The sequence below is a fragment of the Phaenicophaeus curvirostris genome, chromosome 19, assembly GCF_032191515.1.
Source record: "Phaenicophaeus curvirostris isolate KB17595 chromosome 19, BPBGC_Pcur_1.0, whole genome shotgun sequence".
NCBI classification, from domain to species: Eukaryota; Metazoa; Chordata; class Aves; order Cuculiformes; family Cuculidae; genus Phaenicophaeus; species Phaenicophaeus curvirostris.
The window spans coordinates 5,757,499-5,775,480 of record NC_091410.1 but is presented as its reverse complement, the minus strand read 5'-3'; the positions used below and the strand labels follow the sequence as shown (position 1 = coordinate 5,775,480).

The window sequence follows — 17,982 nt, the reverse complement described above, 5'->3', positions numbered from 1 at the left end:
CAGGAGTTAGAAAACATCAGCTCAGTTCAGAGCAGGTTGGCTGTGTGAGGGAGGTGCTGGTACTCACCCCTGACTGGATAACCCATGCCCTGGTGGCATCAGGGGACAGAGTAGGGACACGCTGGTGTAGTGACACTCAGCCAGGTTTGCCTGTGCTGCTGCAGTGGGCCCTGTGTTATCTCAGGCTGACCTCTTCGCCACCACAGCCTCCAGCATGAAGCCCATCCACGAGGAACATGTCACTGAGGATCCCTTCTATCTCTGCTAAGGTGTTCCTCTCCTGCCTCTTCCTTGTCAGCTCAGTTATTTCAGAACAGCACTGCAAGCCCATCTTAACCTGTGTTTTTTTTGCTTAGGTAGGTTGGGTTACCTCCCACTCTCCATTTAGAGATCACCAGATCTAAAAGCCTGTGAGTACACCCCATCAACTGGAAGCAGCCCAGCCACAGGAGCAGAGCTGGCACCTCTCCTCTGGGCACAGACGGTGCAAGCAGGGGTGTGCAGAGCTGCTCATGGTCCCTGCAAAGCTCAGGAGTGAGGGGCTGTCCTTGTGCACTGCCTCAGCACCTAGGAGATGTCAACACCTCTCATTCCCACCAGGAAGCATCACAATTGATCAGCTCAAATGTCTTAAAAAAAATACCAGCTAGAAACTTTAAGCTAAATTGCTACTTTCAAACAGTGTCTGAGAAGCACTGACTTGGACCACTGCTAGACCGGCACATGAGGGCAGACAGAGAAAAGGCTCCGCTTCGCTGCACAGATCACCAAATCCCACACCGCTGCTGATCATGGTCTGCCCTGGCACCTGGCCACGGCTCTACGCTGTCACAGCAACACACCATTTCTCAAATCACACAATATATTGTAGACTCGCCTCTAAAAAAATGAGATGTTCTCTGAACCCAAGTGAATTGCTCTCCATGTATCACAGCAGGCCACTTGCTTCCTGTAAGTAACACTGCAGCTCATCCTCCCAGAGCAGTGGAGATGGGGGAAACAAAGTATTGTGAGCAATGACAATGTTATAAATAACTATGTGAAGGTACAGGGAGTCAGGAAAGGTTTAAACAGCTTCTGGCTTTGAGGACTTCTGGCTTTGATGCTGCATTTCACACTCAATTAAAATGTGGGTGACAGCCACAGGTCACTTGGACACCAGCCCTTCCAGCCTCTACAGCATCTCCAACCCCCCCAGCAACTCCCAACTCCTCCAGCATCTCCATCCTGTGAAGTCCCACCATCCCCTGAAGCCTCTCCAGCCTGCACAAAATGCTGCCCTGTGCACAGCTACTGCGTGTGCTTATACAACACACATCACGGGCATCCAGGACAAGGTGCTGCCTCCGCGCAGACTGCCAGCCTACAGGAACTCAGGATTTAGCTCAAGCTAAAAATAGTTAGCAGCAGAAGGCAAAAGAAGCAAAGAGACGGCATGAAGTTTACAGGACACTGGATACCATTCACATCTCCACAACAGGAACAACAACACTGCAGAGGTGAAAGGAGAAGCTATTCTGGCTTCCACCTACCCTCTTACTGGTGGTCTTGCCAAGAACAGCTAGGAGGTCCCACGTAGACAGATACACACTGCTGAGTGGTGTTTTGTGTTGCTCAAGATTACTTATTTCAACTGAGACAGGACTGAGTGCTTCCCATGAAGAGAGCAGTGTTTTCAAGGCAGGTTTCTACAGCCCAACATTGTCATACTGGTTAAGGAGAAGCAGGAGGGAAATAGACACCTCCAAAGTATATTTTGCAGCCTTTACAAGAAGACTGAGCATCATCACATTGTGCATCAGGAGATGATGTGATGTGCAGCAGGGAGCACATGCAGTGGCATACGAGTTGCTCCCTGCAGCTTAAAAATCTGCAGAGGAAAACTGTAAGGGAAATTAATTTTCCCTGCTAAAAACAGCATCTGTTTCACAAAAATGAAATTTCTGTCAGCTGGAAGCTGTTTAAGACTCTCCATTACATCACTAATAACCTGAAGAAATAAACACAGTCACTGGAAATACCCGCAATCTGAGTGGTGAAGGAGTCCTGCTGCAATGGGCTGAACGCACCAGACCACATCCATGCAGGCAGCAGATGAGGAACAGTGAGGACACTTACCAGCAGCAGGGTTCACGCATATGTTCCCCAGAGCATTATCAGACCCACAGTTTTATGAGTAAACCAGACATTCTTCACTTCTCAGAACATTACACTCAAATGTCTAGAAAACATGATGAAGTGCCTGGAAAAAGTCACCAAGCCGTTTGGGTTTTGTGTCACATTTAGAAGGAAATCAGTGTCAGAATTTAAAAAAAAATTAAATCAGAAGCCTTTGTAATAAAAAAAAAAATTAAGAAGATTCTTTGTGTGTTAAACAGAACTTACAGTTTCCTACACAACTTCCCAGAGGAGGCATGAAAATTTTCAAAATCCTAGGAATATCACTAAAAATTCATAGAATCATGGAATGGTTCAAGTTGAAAGGGACCTCAAAGTCCATCCAGTTCCACTCACTGCCATGGGCAGGGACACCTTCCAGGTTGCTCCAAGCCCCATCCAACCTGGTCTTGAACCCCTCCAGGGATGGGGCAGCCATCACTGCTCTGGGCAACCTGGGCCAGGGCCTCCCCACCCTCACAGGAAAACATTTCTTCCCAAGAGCTCATCTCAGTCTCCCCTCTTTCAGCTGAAAACCATTCCCCCTCATCCTACCCCTGCAATGCCCAATAAGGAGCCCCTCCTCTGCTTTCCTGGAGCTCCCTTTAAGTACGGGAAGGTGTTGTTTAACTTCATGAAGTGCACACAGGCCCACCTCTCAAGGCTGTCAAGGCCCCTCTGGATGGCATCCCTTCCCTCCAGCACGTCAACCATGCCACACAGTTTGTTGTCACTGACAGTCTTGCTGAAGGTACGCTCACCCCCACTGTCACGGGGATTATCTATGACCATGTAGGAAATCTTGTGACTCCTTCTTTGCATTCATCACCACAGATTTTTTATACTTAAACGAGAACTCTTGTATCTGTATCTCTGAGACCTTCTAAAACCTCTCTGGGTTTCCCAGCAGGGAGGGGAACACCAGGCTGACACTAGTCAGGACGTGGCCACAGAGCAGCAGTGAACTGACCACCCAGTCCTCCCTCTGAAATGCTCCTTTGCTTATTTCTAAAATCACAGAGAGCTGAAAAAAACCCAAAACAAAACCACTCTGGTTCACCAGCTTAGTCCCACTGATGAGCTTTTTGACTGATGCTAAAGACAGCCAAAGCATCTCGTGCTGATGTCCTGATGTGCAGCAGTATTAAACAGCTCTGCGAGTCCCACAGACAGCGATGTCCCCTCCCCACCCAGGGACCACTGATCTCACTAATCACGTTCCCAACAGCCAGCCTGGCTACATGCAAGGTCTAAATCCCAGCAGGACAGACCATCACAGTCCTAATGCCTTTCAACAATGCTGACTAGCCAACAAGAGCTGAACAAAAGCGTGCAGAAGCTGCCTATTACAGCCGTAATTATCACTAAGAAACAAAACTAATTAAAAAACGTATCTCAGCTAGCGATGGAGTCACAGAACTTTAAAAGAAAACAAGACGTTATGACTTGCATTACATTTGCACAGGCTCCACAGTCGAGGTGATAATCAGCCTCACCATGATATTATATTAAATCCTCATTCAGCCTCTTCACGAATAAAAATAATGGCTGTTGTGAGCTTGCAACAAAGCAAAATTAACGACCAGACACCAGCAAGGCGTACTCCAAGTATAAGCTAAACAAACATCTCAGAAGACAGCATCTGGTCCTTCCAGCTGCCACCAGTGGCTTCACAAAGCCCGTGTGAGAGCAACTGGATCGCCGAGGCTGGAGAGGGTTCAGAGCCAGAGAAGACGCGCTGCGAAAACCACAGTGACAACAAAGCTTGGAGGGGGGCAGAAGAAAACCAGACAAGGAGCCCAAATTGATGCATTTCTTTTGACAAGCCTGTTGTACCAAACCCAATATAACACATTAAAATACTTCTGCCTGTATACTAATCATCAGCAAAAGCAATTATACGCTTAGCAGCTAAATACTCCTGCTCCTATTTCACATAAGTGCATCGGTAGTGATGGCAAAATGAGCTGTTTGCCTTGTAGGTGACTCTTGATTATGTTTGAGCTGCCAAAGGGTGACAGAAGAAGAAAAGTCACAGGGAGGCAGGTGAGGGCACAGGACTGGCACCAGGAGCAAGAAACTTTGTTGGGTTGGACACACACCTGCATTTTGTGGATTTCAAAGTCCTCTGGAGGCTTTGAAGTTGCTACCAGCACTCACCAGTAAGTGAGAGATTGCCAAGCAACATGAATAAAGCAAGAATAACGTGATCAAGGCTTAGATAATCAACTACATGTTTATTACATAAGCCTATATAAATAAATAAGCAGACTCTGGTGAGATTCCTGTGCCATTCCAAAGGGACTAAAGTGGGGCTGCAATCTTCCTCATTTCTTCAACTTGAAAATGCAGATTCTTTTTCCTGATTTCTGCACATTCCCAGCACTTTAAACACAGCACAGCTGTGCCAGATTGCCCTACTTCAGTATCCGCTTAAAATTTCAGTCGAGGCCCAAAAAGTACAACAGTCAACTCCAGTAAATGTCAAAGAGATCAGAACAGCAGAGGCACAGAGGCTGGGATAGTTTTAGCTCACTGCACAGGGAAACCCAGAAACGCCCAGACTGTGTCTAGGTAGCTTCAACATCATGAGTTTGAATGTGGTTTTAGCACTGGCAGGGTGATGCTGCAGCTACTGTACAACAGACAGCTAAGTTCTGATCACTAACAAAGTCAATTGATAGACTTCCAATTCCAAATAGAAGATTCTGCCACAAGTGTTTAGGAGCCCTCTTTATTCAGTCTGTCTGTAGAAAGGCCCAGAGATGACTCGGGTCAGTGCCTGCCAAAGCAGGGGGGTTCAGACAGTTTCTGCCAGGCAGTCAGCCCCAGGGCAGAAGGGAGAACGATGCTGAACGTGCTCATCACATTGTGTCAGATACAGAGCACAGCAGCAGAAAATACCAAGTTACTCCATGCAGGCTGCCCCTCTTCCCATACACAGCACGTGTCACTTCTGTGCCCAACACATGTAATCCAAATGCCAGCATTTTTCCAGTCATGAAATATCTTGACAAGGCACCAGAGCATCCTTCAGAAAGAAACCCACGCTCAGAACAGGTTTCTTCAAGTGAGACATAGCTCTGCTTCCGAGTCAATATCTCCCTGTACCTTCTCCATTTAACTCTCCCTCACCTAGAGTAAAGGAGCTTCAGCTTCCAGAGGAACTCATGGCCAGAGATACAGCTCTTCAGGAATCAAACAGCAAACCATCCAACCTAAAACTAATGACTGCACCTTGGAACTCACTGAAAAATCAAAACAGACTGCAAACACCTGCACTGCTGCTTCCGAAGGGAGCATCAATAATTTGTGCAAATGCAGTTTCATAACAGCCTCTGATATAACCCATCAGGGGTTTCCCTTCCAAAGAAAACAGACAACACAGTGTCAGTAATATTCATTTACCAAAGAGAAAATACCATATTCTTTTTCTTGTTGAGTGCATATAGATGTGAAACACCCCAGCTCCCACCCACCTTCTGGATTCCCAGAAGCCATGATCCCAAAAGGCTATTTGGAGGCAGAGGAGACAGATGCATTCCTAGGAAGATGGGAACAAACTCCCACCCTTCTGCTGAAAGCAGTGAAACAGAGAGCTAGGCTGCACAGTTTATGTATCACAGGTGACTGCAGTTTGGGGTGAGGTTTGCTGGACTGAGCGCCCTGAAGTCAATCTCAAAAATCCCCTCTGCAAGAAGAGGTTCTGCCTGAGCACTGCTGCAGACCAAGAAAAGCCATCTGACAGCAAGCTAAGGACGTGCCCTGAAGCTCTGTTAAGCAGAACATCCCAATGTCAGCTTGAGTGGCACTGAACAAACAGAACCTCCTAGGAGACAGGGGGAAAAATTACATTGCTTCACAGTTTACACTCCATATGAGAATGTTGTTTTTCACAATGCTTCCTTGATGCAGGCAATGGCTTGGAGCAAACAGCTGTTAAAATTAGCTTGTTTTTGTCTGCCTGATGCATCATACTTGAAAGCTTCGGACTTCTGCTGGAGAGAAGCACACCCAGTGACCCTGACATAACACACACAACACTTCCTTGCTTTGCAGATGCTACCAGATGGCACACGGGCCAGCAAATGTGACACGGAAAACCACCCTCAGAGAACAGGCCGAATCTTTATCACCCCTGAAAGCAGCAAGTATTTCAGAAACGCAAGAGCTGTCATAGAATCACAGAATGGTCTGGGTTGGAAGGGACCATGGAGGTCACCCAGTCCAACCCCCTGCAGTGAGCAGGGACATCTTCAACTCCATCAGGTTGTTCAGAGCCACATCTATCCTGACCTTGAATGTTTTCAGGGATAAGGCATCCACCACCTCTCTGAGACTCTGTCAGTCCAGTGCTGTGCCCCGAAACCCAGCGCAGCCCACCCTGGGACCACGTCTAGGCTCTCTGGAAGGGACGCTCAAGGCAGTTTGCTCCCAGCCCTCCATTCTGGGTTGCTCAGGCACATTTCCAAACCCATGGCACCGGGGGACTTGCAGTTGATTACCCAGGATGCAAACCTGTCCAAACCGACAGATTTGTACTTACTCAATGACATAACACTCTCTCCATAAGCTCATTAACAGCAACAACACATTTTCCATTCATAATGGCTGGCTTTGATGACCAAATAAACTGCTGATGTTATGTTTCCCGGAATGCTACACCTGGGCAGTGGCTGTCCCACGCTGTGTTCAGACATTTGGATGTGTTCCTTTTGAACCCTGATCCCTGTCATCAGAAACTCAGGGAATCGTGCCCACAAATAACCAACAGGCTGCATGTGATGATGTAGACAACCACCTTCTCCTTGTAGTAGCAGTCAACAATGATGTATGACATTAAATTATTCCTTTTGTTCTCCTGGATGCTATACCCTGCCAACGCTTGCAGCTGTAAGCATGTTTATTGCCTCTCCTTTATCACAGCAATTCATTTATTTGCTCATTTATCTTCTTTATTATTTCCTTTTAAATAAACCTTTTTGTTCCCAGCCACTTTCATTAATCTATTTTGTTTTCGTTCCTTTAAACATCTGTCCTGCACTGAGGCGTCCAGAACTGCAAACCGTGTCCCAGATGAGGTCACCGGGCACAGAAAAGATATTAATGTCTGTAAACATGATGCTGAGAACATCTTTACTGGGTCAGCTATATTTAATTACCAATATTAAAAGCAAATGTAGGATGAACTTTATACCGAAACCTCAAATCTTTGCCCATACTTCCCATCACAAACCTTCACCCTGGCACCTTCTGGCTCCTCTGTGAGAGCAAAATGAGGGTTCTGCCCTGGCAGGGCGATGGTCCCTCGCCTCAGTTTGTCATTCTCCAGCATTTCAGAGCTGCTCCAAATACAGATGCTGCTGGGGAAGGGATGGCGAGGGATGGGAGGAAGTTTTTTTCTGGGACACTTGGGTCAGAGCCAGCATCTCTGGAGAGCGGGTGTTCCCTTTCCTTGGGCTGTGCTTGCCTCCTGCACATTCCAGAGCCACCCAAAGGGGAAATGATGCTGGAATTGTGCTCTGCACGAGGAACCCAACGCCTCCCTGGAACCCTGAACTGGTGTTGGGAATTCTGCCCTGCAGGGACATCCCAGTGCATCCCTGGGACCCTGAATCAGTGTTTGGAATTCTGCCCTGCAGGGACATCCAAGCGCATCCTTGGGACCCTGGTTTAGCACTGGGAATTCTGCCCTGCAGGGACATCCCAGTGCATCCCTGGGACTCTGAATCGGTGTTTGGAATTCTGTCCTGCAGGGAGATCCCAGCACATCCTTGGGACCCTGAATTAGTGTTTGGAATTCCGCCCTGCAGGGACATCCCAACGCATCCTTGGGACCCTGAACTGGAGTTTGGAATTCTGCCCTGCAGGGACATCCCAGCGCATCCTTGGGACCCTGGTTTAGCACTGGGAATTCTGTCCTGCAGGGAGATCCCAGCATATCCTTGGGACCCTGAATTAGTGTTTGGAATTCTGCCCTGCAGGGACATCCCAGTGCATCCCTGGGACTCTGAATCGGTGTTTGGAATTCTGCCCTACAGGGACATCCCTGTGCATCCCTGGGACCCCCAACCGGTGTGTGGAATTCTGCCCTGCAGGGACATCCCAGCGCATCCTTGGGACCCTGAATTAGTGTCTGGAATTCTGCCCTGCAGGGATATCCCAGCGCCCCCCCCCCGGCCCTGCCCCTCGGCTCCGGCTCCCCCCGCCCGGCCCCTCTCCCGGGACTCACCGTGAGGCTGCTCTCCTTGCTCTGCCGCCGCGGCGCCGCCGGGGACCCCGGGCTCTGTGGAGACAAGCGGGGCGCCCCGTCACGGCCGCCCTCGGAGCCCAGCATGGCGGGCGGGCCCCGCGCAGGGCGGCCGCTAGGGGGAGCCCATGGCCCGGCGCGGCGCGGCTCGGCGCGGCTCGGCACGGCTCAGAGGCTCGAAGAGGCTCGAAGAGGCTCGGCTGAGCTCAAAGAGGCTCGAAGAGGCTCGGCACGGCTCAAAGAGGCTCGAAGAGACTCGGCACGGCTCAAAGAGGCTCAAGGAGGCTCGGCTGAGCTCAAAGAGACTCGGCAAGGCTCGAAGAGGCTCGAAGAGGCTCGGCACGGCTCGGCAAGGCTCAGCAAGGTTCGGCTTTGCTCAAAGCAGCTCGGCACGGCTCAGCAAGGCTCGGCTTCACTCAAAGAGGCTCCGCTCAGCACAGCTCGGCTGAGCTCAGCACGGTTCTGCTCCGCTCGGCTCGGCTAAGCTCAGCTCCGCTTGACTCGGTTCAGCGCGGCTCGGCTGGGCTCAGCGCGGCTCCGCTCCCCTCAGCGCCGCTCGGCTCGGCTCGGCTCGGCTCGGCTCGGCTCGGCTCGGCTCGGCTCTGCTCGGCTCTCCCGTCCCGGCTCGGCGCGGCAGCTCCCGGGGCGCTGGGGGCGGTGCCGGCAGAGCCGCCGCCCCTCGCCGCGCTCCAATGGGGCCCCGGCCCCCCCCGCCCCCCGCGGCTGCCGAGCCCCGCCCCCCACCCCCCCCCCGGAGCCCCCGCTACAGCGCGGCTTCGGTCGGAAAAGAGCTTTAAGCTCGTGGAGTCCAACCAGCATCCAGCCCTGCTCGGTGCCAGTGCCGGTCCCAGCTGCAGGCAGCGTGGTTGGCCCCAGAATCACAGAATCACAGGATGGTTACGGTTGGAAAAGAGCTTTAAGCTCGTGGAATCCAACCAGCATCCATAGAATCATAGAATCATAGAATAACCAGGTTGGAAGAGACCCACCAGATCATAGAGTCCAACCATTCCCATCAATCACTAAACCGTGTCCCTCAGCACCTCGTCCACCCTTGTCTTAAACCCCTCCAGGGAAGGTGACTCAACCCCCTCCCTGGGCAGCCTGTTCCAGTGCCCAATGACCCTTTCTGTGAAATATTTTTTCCTAATGTCCAGCCTGAACCTCCCCTGGTGGAGCTTGAGGCCATTCCCTCTCGTCCTGTCCCCTGTCACTTGGGAGAAGAGGCCAGCTCCCTCCTCTCCACAACCTCCTTTCAGGGAGTTGTAGGGAGCAATGAGGTCTCCCCTCAGCCCCCTCTTCTCCAGAAGGCTTGGTCCTGGTCCCAGTCCCAGCTGTGGGCAGCGTGTTTGGTCCCAGAATCACAGAATGATGTCAGTTGGAAAAGACATTTCATGGAGTCCAACCATCCATCCAGCCCTGCCTCGTTCCACTCCTGGCTGTGGGCAGCACGGTTGATCCCAGAATCCCAGAATTATTTTAGTTGGAAAAGACCTTTAAGATCACAGCTTCCAACCATTGATCCACTTGGTGGATCCTGCTTGGTGCCGGTCCCAGCTGCAGGCAGTGTGGTCAACCCCAGAATAACAGAATGGTTTCGGTTGGAAAAGACCTTTAAGATCATGGAGCCCAACCATCGATCCAGCCCTGCTTGGTCCCAGTCCCAGTCCCGGCTGCAGGCAGCAAAATTGGCCCCAGAATGGTTTTGGTTGTAAAAGACCTCAAAGATCACGGCTTCCAACCATCGATCCAGCCCTGCTTGGTCCCAGTCCGGGCTGCAGGCAGCAAAATTGGCCCCAGAATCACAGAATGGTTTTGGTTGTAAAAGACCTCTAAGATCACGGCTTCCAACCATCAATCGAGTCCTGCTTGGTCCCGGTTCCAGCTGCAGGCAGCACACTTGGCCCCAGAATCACAGAATGGTTTCACTTGGAAAAGACCCTTAAGGTCATGGAATCCAAACAGCAATGCAGCCCTGGTTGGTCCCAGTGCCAGTCCCAGCTACAGGCAGCACAGCTGGCCCCAGAATCACAAAATCACAGAATGGTTTCATCTGGAAAAGACCTTTAAGGTCATGGAATCCAAGCATCAATCCAGCCCTGCCTGATCCCAGTGCCGGTCCCAGCTGTGGGCATCGCAGTTGGCCCCAGAATCACAGAATGGTTTCAGTTGGAGAAGACCTTTAAGGTCATCAAGACCAACCAATTCAGCTCTGCTTGGTCCTGGTCCCGTCTGCGGGCTGTGTGGTTGGTCCCCATCCCGCTGCCGCTGCTCCCTTTGCAGCAGGGACACCAGGAGCAGGCAGCACTCGGCTGCTCTCTAGGAAGCCATCAACAAGGCCTGGCCCTGTGCCCAGCACAGCACAACCCGGCGTTGTTCTCAGCTGTGGCTTCTTCTCCCCCTTGACCTGTTTCCAAGAAATACGGCTGGGATCGCCAGAGGGAGCTTGCCAGCGTTTGTTTGCAGGATGGCTGCCACCCAGGTCTAAGAAAGCATCCTGGAGATCGCCTAGAAGCTGCTAAGAAAGCATCCTGGAGAACGCCTGGAAGCTGCTAAGAAAGCATCCTGGAGAACGCCTGGAAGCTGCTAAGAAAGCATCCCGGAGAACGCCTCGAAGCTACTCTGCAGCAGGAGACGTCCTGTGCCAGGAGCAGACAAGGAGGGAGTGAAGGCAAAGCAGCTTGGGATGGGCCAGAACAGGGAAGCAAGAGAGGGACTCGCCAACAGGCGAGTCTGAGGGCGTAGAGAACAGCTTCTTCCCACCAACAGCTTATGGTCAAGTGTTTCCTTACTCAGGACTCCTCTGCAAAAGCAGCCACAGCTCCCAAGCGGGCGTGGGCACAAGCTACTCTTAGAATTAATAGCACCAGCAGCCGGCTTTACATTCAAAATGAGTTATAGCTTCAAAGCGTGAATGAAGCCAGGACTGCAGTTGGGAAAAACCTGTAATAAAGGAGCAATGGAAAGGAAGTATCTTGGAGGCCGTGGAAGTGAATGAGGAGTCATGAAAAGGGGTTTTGTCAGTGTGATGGTTGAGTCAGCTGAGCAAAGCAGTACCCAGCCGCGGACTCCCCATATATCTCGGATGTGAACCGGGCCAAAAAGGTGGCTATAAACTTAAGTCAGACTCAGCACCATAAAAATGGAAAGTGTCAAGTGTTGCTACAGAGGAAGTTCTTGGGGAGGCAGTTAATGGCTGTACCGAGGCAGCTTCAAAACCACTGGGAATGAGATACTTTGAGAAAGGAAATTTTTTGCACAAGGATTACCATCAGATTTTTAATGGGAATCAAAGCCTGCGAATGTATTCAGGTTCTTTGAGGGATTCACAGGAGACGTGGACGGAGCTCTCTGGTAAACATAGAAGCAAAGGATGGTTTGGGTTGGAAGGGACCTCAAAGCCCCTCCAGTCCCACCCTGTGCCATGGGCAGGGACACCTCCCACTGGATTGGGGGCTCCAAGCCCCATCCAACCTGGCCTTGAACCTCTCCAGGGATGGGGCAGCCACCCCTGCTCTGGGCAACCTGGGCCAGGGCCTCACCACCCTCACAGGAAAACATTTCTTCCCAAGATCTCATCTCAGTCTCCCCTCTGATGCACGGCATCAGTTTCTAGGATGCTTTTGACTTTGTTTAGGTGCCCACGTGCTCTGCCTCCGGCCTGTGCAAACCACTCAGAGAAGCAGCAGCACGGGCAGCTAAGTGTACGATGTTTGATGTGGGAGGAACAGGGAGTTCAAAGTGTTGGTCTGTATCACAGGGGATGCCATGAATCCACTGGTGGGGAAGGAAAACCAAGAACGCTGACTTAGCCGAAACAGCACAAATGAAGGGAAGGCTGAAGGCCACTATACAGGAAGCAGTGGGTGAGAAAGTGGGCTATGTCAAAGAGGGACACGAAATTTAGACCAAGAAAGAGGGATGCTGAGAGCATCAAAGGGATTCTGAGAGCATCAGAGGGATTCTGAGAGCAACAGACAACCCAGGTCAGCATGGCAGCAGCACACAAATCAAACATGCATTTCACTGGAAGTATTTAAGGAGCTGCACTGCAGAAGGACCTACCACTTAATACAGAAATGAAACAGAGAACTCAGATCTAGTACCAGTGGGGGAAAACCAGCAGTGGTCAGGGCAACACAACAGCAGTGCAACCCACTGGCTATTCAGCTGTTGCTGTTCTGGCAGGGAGTGAAGAGTTTCATGGGAGGAGCTGGAAAAGAGCCCTGTGCTGCATCTGCAGACCCGTGGGGAAGGCTCTCCTTGGGACATGAAGTCGTGTAAGAAAAAATGCAGGGATATTTATTGCAAATTTGGACAAAGAGGCAGGCGAAACTGGCTGTCCCCGGGTCAGCGTCTTGAACGCTAGCCTAGGGTGATGAGATGGGTGAGGTCCAGGCTATGTAAGGCACAGAGGAGGGCCTGTCAAAGGCCACGCAGGAATGGATGAAGTAATTGAGAAAAGAGCTTCGAACAAATTCTTTGTGAATACTGTCTTTGGGAGGGAAAGCTGGAGCTGCGAGAAAATACAATGAGATACAGACGTGGGCAGATGTGCAAGTCTAGAGAGAGGACTGTGCTGGAGACTGGCCCAGTCTTCAGGCTGGAGCAGCAGGGAAGTTTGTAGCGTTGTCAATAGTGACCGGAGTAGCCCAGTGGATTTTTCAGAAAGGAGCATTAGGACAAAAAAAATCCCAACTATTTTGGTATTTTGTACTCTTTCACCAGTTGGACACAAAGACTAACTATTCTAGATGTAACAAATCAGTCTGATTTGACAGTTTCTAAACCAAAATGCCTCTTGACCTCCTGCTCTGGGTGAATTCCTAAGTGAAGACCCATTTTTTCTTGGATACCGCTGTTTAGCTTTTCCCCCAAAACTTACCTGGTGGTCCCCACTGGTTTTGCGGAGGCTCATATGACCAGAGTCGAGCTGGTGTACCGGGGTCCCAGAGATGTGGTAGCCGTTCACTGTAAGAACAGATGGAGAGTTAGCCGGCTTGCTGCTGGTAGCAAAGGAATAATATGAATATGAATAATTACATATTTTAAAAAACTAATCACATGATAGAATTAACAGATATAAATCACAGTGTCTTTTTTGAGTCCCCAGTGTTCACTGCCTCCAGGGAACTGTGGATGCTTCTCCCCATCCCAACGTGCCAATGTCATGTCTTAGCCCTGACCCAGAAAGATTCCAAAACCAAACTCTAGAGAAGTTCAGCCCAAGGGCGCACTCTGCCCTCAGGATCCTGCAGCAAACTCTTATCAAATGTTATGACAGGAGTTACTGGACTGGAAAGAGCCAAGAAAAAGAGAACCTCAAACTCGAAACACTTCCCTTAGCGCAGCCTGGTAAAACATGATATGTTTGAAGAAGTAGGGTATGTTGTACGAAAGCAGAGTTTGCACAGAATGCAATGATTCTATATTTACTCTGCTACAATCACATGCTTGTGTACATGAAGAATACATCGTATACATTCAATACTTAGCTGGGTGGAAGCGTGGATCTGCTGGAGGGTAGGGAGGCTCCAAAGGGATCTAAACAGGCTGGGCCGCTGGGCTGAGTCCAATGGGATGAGGTTTAACAAGGCCAAATGCCGGGTCCTGCACCTGGGGCAGAACAACCCTATGCAGCTACAGACTAGGAGAAGCCTGGCTGGAAACTGCCTGGAGGAGAGGAACCTGGGGGTGTTGGTTGAGAGCAACTGAACATGAGCCAGCAGTGGCCCAGGTGGCCAAGAAGGCCAATGGCATCTTGGCTTGGATCAGAAACGGCATGACCAGCAGGGCCAGGGAGGTTATTGCCGAGCTCTGTACTCAGCACTGGTGAGGCCGCTCCTCGAATCCTGTGTTCAGTTCTGGGCCCCTCACCACAAGAAGGATGTTGAGGCTCTGGAGCGAGTCCAGAGAAGAGCAACAAAGCTGGTGAAGGGGCTGGAGAACAGGCCTTATGATGAACGGCTGAGAGAGCTGGGGGTGTTTAGCCTGGAGAAGAGGAGGCTGAGGGGAGACCTCATTGCTCTCTCCAACTACCTGAAAGGAGGTTGTGGAGAGGAGGGAGCTGGGCTCTTCTCCCAAGTGACAGGGGACAGGATGAGAGGGAATGGCCTCAAGCTCCACCAGGGGAGGTTCAGGCTGAACATTAGGAAAAAGTTTTCCACAGAAAGGGTCACTGGGCACTGGAACAGGCTGCCCAGGGAGGTGGTTGAATCACCTTCCCTGGAGGTGTTTAAGGGACGGGTGGACGAGGTGCTGAGGGACATGGTTTAGTGATTGTTGGCAATGGTTGGACTCGATGATCCAGTGGGTCTCTTCCAACCTGGTTATTCTATGATTCTATGATCCCATGTAATCACAGCAATTTCCTCAGCTCTGCTGAGTGGTAGAGAAGCAGATTCACCCAATTGGCATCAAACAGTACCTGCAGAACTCTTCTGTGACACAGGGCTCTTCGGAGTCCCAGGCACACTGCTTGGCTGCTCCCAGGTTGTTTCTGTTAAGAGAAACATGAATCTAAGGGTGACGGAGGCCTTGCACACATACCAGTCACAGCTGTTACATGCATACAAACGGGTCTGACCCTCAGTGTGCTCTGAACCAGGTTCTCACCCTGTGAGGAAGGTGCTTGCACCTCCTTGCACTCCCCATCTCCTCCATCTGTTTCTGCTGTCACTGCCCAGTCCTGGCTTGGTAGCCAGCTGGGATGGGTGGCAACAGAGCAGACTGGGAGCTGCATCACTGATGGGCTCCGACCTGTAACCTGCTGTGGACACGGAGCCCTGCCCAGCCACAGCAGCTCCAGCCCTTACCCTGGGAACGAGGACCAAGTGGTGGCGGTGACTTTACCCCTGCTCTCCATGTGAAAGGCAGCTGTGAGTGGCTCAGAAATATGGTTTCACTGACATATACACAAACTATAGTGTTCTTTTCCTCTCAGAAGAGCTATTTCCCTGGTAAATTTCCTTTTTTCACTCGGGTCCTTTAGCAGCTGGGATATGCAAATGTATATATTACACCAGTTTTGATACTTGAAAGACTGCTGCTGCTTTTCCCCTCTGTTTCCCCTGTAGTTTAACTGTTCTGCTCATTCTCTCAGCAAATGGAAAATTATTTTTGACCAAATGCTAAATACAGAAGCTTTAATTGCAAAACTTCATCAAAGTTGCAAACAGCAGACATTGGAGTTAGAACAGCAACTTTGGCAGAAGACTTGCTAGAAAACTCAAGCTACCATTCCTTCTGAAGAAACATATTGGTACCAAAACAAGTAAATAATACTGTTTGCCGTCCAATATCAAATGAAAACCCAAGCAAGTTCCAAACACTGAAAGAAGCTGCCCAGGGAAGTGGTTGAGTCCTCATTCCTGGAGGGATTTAAAAGATGGGTAGATCATAGAATCATAGAATAACCAGGTTGGAAGAGACCCACCGGATCATTGAGTCCAACCATTCCTATCAAACACTAAACCATGCCCCTTAGCACCTCGTCCACCCGTCCCTTAAACCCCTCCAGGGAAGGGGACTCAACCCCCTCCCTGGGTAGTCTGTATCAGTGCCCAATGACCCTTTCTGTGAAAAATTTTTTCCTAATGTCCAGCCTAAATCTCCCCTGGTGGAGCTTGAGGCCATTCCCTCTAGTCCTGTCCCCTGTCACCTGGGAGAAGAGCCCAGCTCCCTCCTCTCCACAACCTCCTTTCAGGTAGTTGGAGAGAACAATGAGGTCTCCCCTCAGCCTCCTCTTCTCCAGGCTAAACACCCCCAGCTCTCTCAGCCGTTCCTCATAAGGCCTGTAATGAGGTGCTCAGGGATCTGGTTTAGTAGTGGACAGGTATGGTTGGACTCAAAGATCTTTTCCAACCAAATGATTCTATGATGTTTGTGTAATCAAGTCAAAGGGCTACTTTTTACTTCCTTTGAACCCATCGTTCCCCAAATCCCAACCAACAGCCATCTAACCCTACCAAAGCCTGAGATCCTCCATCTCTCCATACTCTGGATGCACATGGTCAAGTGGTAACAGAGCAGGAAAGGCTGAGAGAGCTCTTGGGCAGAACAGTTTGGGTTGGCAGTCAGCATTTCTATCAGGGCACATAAAGCCTTCTATCCTGGGTGAATGTTTATCTGAGCAACAAAGAGGATGCCAACATGCTTCAAGAACCATAAAAGGCTTAAAGGGCTAAGAAGGGAGAACCGTTTTGTCTTCATATATGCATTCATGCACATATATACACATGCAGATGTCCTCAAGGGTATGTTAGGTTCCTTTTATCATGAAAGGACACAGGGTTATGGATCTCAGATGGGGGAAGGTGGCAGCCCCCACACCTGTGACACCGAAATCCCTGCAACATATGCCCTGCTTCCCTCTCTCTCCCCTTCTCTGCAGGCTTCAGCATTCTTTTGCTTGCAAAGAAAAATACTTCAAGCTTTTTTTTTAGTGCAGAATCTGGTGGATTAGAAGCTCTGATGAATCATGGAGAAATATTTAAATTTTATTCAGCTTTTTGTGAATTGGGTAGTGAGTTGATAAATTCCACTCTAGGTCAATGAGGAAGAATTGGAACGTGTTTCAACTAAACAGAAGGAAACCCAAATGCTAAGAATTGTCTTTTATGAATCAGCTTGTCTTGGCTTAAAATACACAAGTGCGTGGTTAAATAGACAAATTCTAATTTACATTTATTGTCATGCAAAGGTAAACAATAGAATGTACAACCCACATTTCTGGTAGACCTTTTGTTCTGCTGTAAATGGTTGATTAATGAATAAAATAAGTGAGTTGAGTTGACTTGAAGACAAGTATTTTAAAGAATAATAGAATCACGGAATGGTTTGGGTTGGAAGGGACCTTAAAGCCCACCCAGTTCCAACTCCTGCCATGGGCAGGGACACCTCCCACTGGATCAGGAACTCAAAGCCCCATCCAACCCGGCCTTGAACCCCTCCAGGGATGGGGCAGCCACTAAAAAAAGAATTCTGGAGATCTGTGTGGAGGGGTTGTGATGTCCACTCATGCTATGCCAGGAGCAATCAGTGAGGTAACATATTTTTGTCAGAACTGACACTGACATTAGCAGTAAAAAGAGTTACCTTCACATTTGTCTTGGGCTTTTTTATGCAAGTGTATCTGTCTAGAATATTTTTGCATTTTTCAGATCATATTGAGGAGCATACCTAAAACTCCAATAAACAGATCTGAAATTTAATTAATTGGTTACAACTATCACCTCCTTCTTGTAACTAGTCTTTTATTTGCCCGTCAGCTTCCGTAAAGCTGTTTCGAAATGACCAGTTCTTCCCTTCTGCCACACAAAAAGGCCTAAATACATAAACTGAGGGAAGAACTTTTATACTCGAAAGAGCAATGCCCAGTGGCTGGCACATTTGTGATACAACCCAAAACAGTCAGCATCTTGACAAATTTTCTAAAATAAAGTGATTGTGCAGTTATGCGTGTTGTGAGATAAAACAAAAAAAATGCTATAAATATGCATAAAATAGAATAACAACCTTTATCGGGTAGGAAATGAAAAGAATGTTTTTAACCTGATTTTTTTTAAGTGCCAGGA

At 49.5% G+C, this 17,982-nt stretch overlaps 2 protein-coding genes across 5 annotated transcripts in view; both read right to left on the bottom strand.

The window, feature by feature from the left end:
* The window catches only part of AANAT (aralkylamine N-acetyltransferase), a 282,598-nt gene extending 272,755 nt beyond the window's left edge, over nucleotides 1-9,843 (bottom strand). Inside the window, exon 1 of the mRNA XM_069872382.1 lies at nucleotides 9,840-9,843. The gene's annotated coding sequence lies outside the window, so the exon portion shown is untranslated. The remainder of the gene's footprint in view (nucleotides 1-9,839) is intronic.
* Nucleotides 1-17,982, bottom strand: part of GAS7 (growth arrest specific 7) — a 101,621-nt gene that overhangs the window by 25,426 nt on the left and 58,213 nt on the right. For 3 of the 4 annotated variants that reach the window (XM_069872342.1, XM_069872345.1, XM_069872343.1), the window contains exons 3-5: nucleotides 14,835-14,906; nucleotides 13,293-13,378; nucleotides 8,390-8,443 (exon numbers count right to left, since the gene is read on the bottom strand). In XM_069872342.1, coding sequence (XP_069728443.1) covers nucleotides 8,390-8,443; nucleotides 13,293-13,378; nucleotides 14,835-14,906 — 212 coding nt within the window. The remainder of the gene's footprint in view (nucleotides 1-8,389; nucleotides 8,444-13,292; nucleotides 13,379-14,834; nucleotides 14,907-17,982) is intronic. The other variant, XM_069872344.1, reaches the window with a different exon arrangement.